The sequence below is a fragment of the Chiloscyllium punctatum genome, chromosome 22 (assembly GCF_047496795.1).
Source record: "Chiloscyllium punctatum isolate Juve2018m chromosome 22, sChiPun1.3, whole genome shotgun sequence".
NCBI classification, from domain to species: domain Eukaryota; kingdom Metazoa; phylum Chordata; class Chondrichthyes; order Orectolobiformes; family Hemiscylliidae; genus Chiloscyllium; species Chiloscyllium punctatum.
Genome location: NC_092760.1, coordinates 91,637,822 through 91,644,263, shown reverse-complemented (window position 1 = coordinate 91,644,263; position 6,442 = coordinate 91,637,822). Strand labels below are relative to the sequence as shown.

The window sequence follows — 6,442 nt, the reverse complement described above, 5'->3', positions numbered from 1 at the left end:
GAAAGTAACTGCCCTTTATTCGTCAAAGGTGGTGAAAACAAACAGGAGGTGGGCTACCGTGAACTTGAAGTCCAACTGAAAATAAGTCTTGGAGGAAGACTGCTATCGTGCTGCAATCTGACTCGGGTTTGACATAATTAGAGTTTGTTAAAGATTCAAACATTCCTCTTACTTTAACCTTCACTGATAGGGCCAATCAGTAAGACTGCACTCCCTAGACAGGAGAATGGGCCCAACAGTTTCAAATGATATTTTAAAGGGCAAGAGATAAATGAGTTTTCATCCAGAACATTCATGACAAAGGCTTTTTCCATCCATTGTTCTGAACAAATGAGCTTTTCAATTTACAATCAATAATTGAAAATAAAACTGATCTTAAAGTTGAAGGAGCTGAATTAAAACAAGGAGGGCAGTTACAGTCCCAGTGTCATATCACGCCCTGATTCACTGGAGAATTCCACAGAAGCCTGGGTGCAAAGAGTTGGCTCAAGGTGAGATACACATCAGGACACAGATGAGCACAGGAAGATGCAATTCTACCCCATTCCCAATGAAGGGGAAAGTCTAATTCAACGAGAGTTCAAAAACATCTTCTGAGGGTTTATACATTTAAATCTGGGATTTGATCATCACACCCACATTGCGATCGTCAGTTCTCTGGTGCAGGTTTCAGCTGCTGATGGTACAGTACCTTTCTGAGATGCATGCTTGGCAGTCTTGCCTTCATATTCAAACCCCCACAGCTGACTGCAGGAGGAAAAAAAAACTCACATCAAGTTCACTTCGAGAGACTTCATCCATAAACAAAACAATCAGAACTCAGGAGTGTAGCTTCTAGCAACCTGCACTGTGGCCACACTCTGGTCAGATTGCTGGCCTGTGCACTGCTACAGATTTATTTTGAAAGTGCAAGTTGGGTTTCTACCAGGGGCAGCCAGAGAAACTTAGTCAAAATCTCACAGGAATAAGAGGAACAGAGCAATCTAAAATTCAGTCAATGGGTCCTCAATGTTTCATATTGCTTGCAAGCATCGTCAATTCTATTGTGACCCCACTTTGGAGAGAAATCTCAAGCCAAAACAGACCAGGGAAGGGCAGAGAGAAGAGCTTCCAGTGGTGTGTTTGAAATCCCACTGTCTGGGGTTTCTTGAAGTTCGTCCCTGCCCGCAACCCGCACACACCCCCCACCGCCCCCCCCCCCCCCCAACACACACACACACACACACACACACACACACACCCCCCACCCCCTCACCCAACACACCCACCCCCTCGCCCCCTACACCCACCCCCTCACCCTCGCCCCACATGCCCACACACCCGCCCCCCTCGCCCCACCCCCACACCCTCGCCACCTGCCGCCCCACCCACACCCCCCACACCCCCCCCCCGCCCCACACCGCCCCCACCCACCCCCCCCCCTCGCCCCCACGCCCCCTCCCCCCCCCCTCAGCCCCCCCCCCACGCCCCCCCCCCCTCGCCCCCACACCCCCTCCCACCACCCGCCCCCCCCCCCACCCCCGCCCCCCGCCCCCCCCCCCCCCCCCCGGCCCCCCCCCCCCGCCACCCCCCCCCCCCCCCCCCCCCCCCCCCCCCCCCCCCCCCCCCCCCCCCCCCCCCCCCCCCCCCCCCCCCCCCCCCCCCCCCCCCCCCCCCCCCCCCCCCCCCCCCCCCCCCCCCCCCCCCCCCCCCCCCCCCACCCCCCCCCCCCCCCCCCCCCCCCCCCCCCCCCCCCCCCCCCCCCCCCCCCCCCCCCCCCCCCCCCCCCCCCCCCCCCCCCCCCCCCCCCCCCCCCCCCCCCCCCCCCCCCCCCCCCCCCCCCCCCCCCCCCCCCCCCCCCCACCCCCCCCCCCACCCCCCCCCCCCCCCCTCCCCCCCCCCCGCCCCCCCCCCCACCCGCCCCCCCCCCCCCCCCCCCCCCCCCCCCCCCTCGCCCCCCCCCCCCCCCCCCCACCCCCCCCCGCCCCCCCCCCCCCCCACCCCCCCCCCCCCCCCCCCCCCCCAGCCCCCCCACCCCCCCCCCCCCCCCCCACCCCCCCCCCCCCCACCCCCACCCCCCCCCCCCCCCCCCCCCCCCCCCCCCCCCCCCCCCCCCCCCCACCCCCCCCCCCCCCCCCCCCCCCCCCCCTCGCCCCCCCCCCCCCCCCCCCCCCCCCCCACTCGCCCTCGCCCCCACGCCCTCATCCTCGCCCACAAACCCAACCACACCCCCCGCCTCCGCCCCCACCCCCCCATCCAACCAAGCCCCCCACACCCACACCCACGCCCAACCACGCTCCCAACCACACCCCCGCCCCCACGCCCCCACGCCCAACCACACCCCACCCCCAACCACGCCCCCGCCCCCACACCCGTCCCCGCCCCCCACACCTAACCACGCCCCCACCACCCAACCACGCCCACGTCCCGCCACCCGCCCTCCAACCGACGCCACCGCCCCCCGCACCCAACCATGCCCCCACACCCCGCACCCAACCACGCCCCCACACCCTCGCCCCACACCCTTGCCCCACCCCACACCCTTGCCCCCACACCGTTGCCACCACGCCCCCCACCCCCACACCATCGCCACCACACACCCACACCATCGCCCTCGCCCCCGCCCCCCACACACAACCCTCGCCCACTGGCTCCTCACTACCCCCCCCACCCAACCGACCGCCTCCACTGCCCCCCCATCCTCTCACTCCCCACAGGCTCCTGAAAAATTCTGGTGTAGCCCCCTCGCCCCCCCCCAATCGCCTCCTCACCACTCCCCGGGCCACACACCACCTCCTCAACCCCATCCTCGCCACCAACTCCCCCCACCCCCCACCCCCTCACACTCTCCAGGAAAGATTCTGTGTAGGCTACCCCACCCTCACTGAGGCCAATCCACCCCTCATGCCCCCCCCCCCCACACCCCCAAGCCCCTAACCCCCAAATCTCCCTGTGCCACAATCCTCAGTTGCAGCTCTCAGACCTTTCCCTCACTGCTCACCTTGCAGTGATTCACTCTTTGGAAATACCAGGACCCCCCCCCCAAACATTTCCTATTCCATTATCCCCACACTCAGACCAACATTAACAAGGGCTCTTCACTGGGTTTCATGGAGGAATCTTTTCTCAAACAGATGTCTACACTCTGAAGAGTTCGGTTTGTGTATTTGTTTGGGAATGGTGAGTCAGGTTATGGGAAAATGCAGAGTCTAACTCACCCAACTCCCACCCCTGCCCTTCAGAAAGCCCCAATGGTTTCTGTAGCACTGATATCCAAAAGCACCAACTTACTGCACCGTGCCGGCCTGCTCACACGTTGAATTTTGCTGTCGTGCTGTTTGAAAACGAGGAGTTAAAAAAGGGCGAGATTACCGGAAACTTCTATCAGTCAGCGCTGACAAACACAGGCTCCATCAGCATAACTCGAGGAGAAAGTGAGGACTGCAGATGCTGGAGATCAGGATTCCTGAAGAAGGGCTCATGCCCGAAACGTCGATCCTCCTGCTCCTTGGATGCTGCCTGACCTGCTGCGCTTTTCCAGCAACACATTTTCAGCTCCATCAGCATAATTGTTAAGTTCCTCAATTAGACATTCAGAGGCTTTAGCTGCTGAAACTTACAACCATTGGGAAAGTCAACAGATATGCTCAAAGAATCAACTTGGTTAGTTCTACAAGTTGTCCAAAGCAAAATGTTGAAGTGGTGGTTGAAACCTGCTGGAATTCTAAGAGTTGGGGGAGGGGTGGGCCCATGGGGAGGCTTCCTGCCTCCATTCCTGATGAAGGGCTTTTGCCCAAAATGTTGATTTTCCTGCTCCTCAGATACTGCCTGACCTGTTGTGCTTTTCCAGCACCACTCTAATCTAAACTCTGGTTTCCAGCATCTGCAGTCCTCACTTTTGCCTTGGGGAGAATGTAGAGTTAAACATTAGCACACACCTTTACCCACACACCCAGCCTCAATACTTGGCCTTATCGACCCTATCCTTCTGCACACCAAACTTTCCACCAAATCCCTTGACCGAAGTCAGTCTGAGAACAGTGTTTGGAGAGTTTAGCAACATATTCATGTCCAACAGCAGACTGAAATTAGAAGAGAATCACACATTAACATTTTAACACTTTAAAACAGCAGGAAGGCATGTGTGCTCTTTTAAATGGTCCATCAGACCCACTGAACACTGCATGGATAGAGAAACAATTGTTCAGCCTTTAAACCTTTGATCCTTTCTGCAATTTCACTTCTTCCTCCAAACGACACACAATTATTGGGATTGTTCACTTATGCCACAGAATCTCATTCCTTATCAAGTGAACTTTCAAACTTGTTGTACGTTTGGCATGATACCAGATTTACATCTCCTTTTCTATTTTGGGACACTGCAATACTGTAACAGGCTGGTTGGTTTAAAAACACATCACAAGGGTCATACAAGTGTTGACCTTAACTAGAAAACAAACACTCCCTTTAGCAAACACTCAATGTTTTCATTATAGGGTTTTAATGAGTTTGGCAGTGACAAAACAGCAGCTAAATACTGAGGGTACTACAAATTGGAAATGAAATGAAAAATGTTCAAACTCCTCTAGCAGCCTGAGTTAATGTTTCAAGTCTGGTCTGATTCTCCTTCAGAACTGTAGCTGTTGGAAAGTGGATACCTGCTCTCTCATGTTAATGTTTCTGACCTGGGCCTGTTACAATGTTCCAGTGAATAACAACACAAACGCATTTACCAGTTCACAGCTTCAAGGTCTCAACAATGAATTTTTAATAATTTCAGAAACTGACAGCATTATCTCCACTCACCCACATTACCCCACACATCCCCACACATTATCTCCACTCACCCACATTACCCCACACATCCCCACACATTATCTCCACTCACCCACATTACCCCACACATCCCCACACATTATCTCCACTCACCCACATTACCCCACACATCCTTGTTTTGCCTCATTTGCATTTCTCTTAGTAGAGAGGACCCATGTTTTTCCCTTTACACCTTTATGTATATCTGCTTTACATCTCTAGTTCTCTTTTACCGCTATTAGCAACCCCTTTGTTGTTTGTACTGGGCCTCTGCCTCTGCCTCTGCCAAAACTGTAACAAATAGGTCCTCTACCTTTCAGGTCCAGAGAAGTCACATCAAGACTGAAAACATTCACTGTTTCTCTCTCCACAGATGCTGCCAAACCTGCCGAGTTTCTCCAGTATGCTTCACTCACTGTTACAGCATCTGCAGTATTTTGCTTTTATTCGGTTAGTGCAGCATCTGTTAACAATTTCCACGTATCAAAGTTTGAGACTTGGCTGTGTCTCAGTCACTGCGAAGAGGTATTTCAGGGTTAGACTGGTTAAGGCAGGACATGAGCCACATGTTACACAGCACTGAGGACTGCTTTAATGTTTCCTTTCTGTAATTTACGATTAAAACAAGCTGCTGTTGTATTTTTAAAAAAAGCTTACATCAACTTTTAAAAATAGCAAAGGCTAGAAAGTTTCCACTACTCTTAAAAATTAAAAAATGGAATTAAAAATACACAAAGCTTTATTCATCTATGGAAACTCAAAGGCACTAACATAGAACACATGCACAACTTGGTTCTCAAATATTTCCAACATTTGTCTTTTTCGGAGGATTATTTATCTCCTGATGAATCACCAGCACACTGGAATATTTGCTTGACCACAGATAGGGAGGCATCAGCAAGTCTAACAGTAATCTTTAAAAATTGCATGTTACATTGTGTCAAGAGCATAGGAACAGGCCATTCCACCCAGGTAGTCCATTCTAGCATTCAGGCTCCATACACTCCCTCCTCCCATAGCTCTCTTCATCTCACCCCACTATTTAGTTCCATTCCTTTCTGCCTCGTCTCTCCTGGTTTCCTCTCAATCTCTCTCTCTCTCTCTCTCTCCCCCTCCCTCCCTCCCTCTGCCGAGGGAGGGCTGAGCATGGACTCTAACAGACTGGTTCTCAACCGACTGAAAAAGGGTTCAGAACACTTTTAAGGATGTTTCTTGGGTTGGAGGGTTTGAGCCTCAGGGAGAGGCTGGGTAGGCTGGAGCTGTTTTCCCTGGAGTGTCGGAGGCTGAGGGGTGACCTTCTAGAGATTTATAAAATCATGAGGGGCATGGATAGGGTAAATAGACAAGGCCTTTTATTCTGGGGTGGGGGAGTCCAGAACTAGAGGGTATAGGTTTCGAGTTGGAGGGAAAAGATTTAAAAGGGACCAAAGGGACTACTTTTCCCACACAGAGGGTGGTGCGTGCGTGGAATGGGCTGCCAGAGGAAGTGGTGGAGGCTGATATAATGACAACATTTAAAAGGCATCATATACCAAAGATGGGTATATGAATAGGAAGGATTTAGAGGGATATGGGCCAAATGCTGGCAAAGGGGACTAGATTAGTTTGGGATATCTGGTCGGCATGGTCAAGTTGGATCAAAGGGTCC

General features: G+C 54.2%; 1 protein-coding gene across 1 annotated transcript in view; it reads right to left on the bottom strand.

Moving 5' to 3' along the window:
- The window catches only part of LOC140493852 (src substrate cortactin-like), an 87,977-nt gene that overhangs the window by 54,323 nt on the left and 27,212 nt on the right, over positions 1-6,442 (bottom strand). Inside the window, 3 exon segments of the mRNA XM_072592826.1 lie at positions 692-747; positions 3,945-4,003; positions 4,005-4,061. Coding sequence (XP_072448927.1) covers positions 692-747; positions 3,945-4,003; positions 4,005-4,061 — 172 coding nt within the window.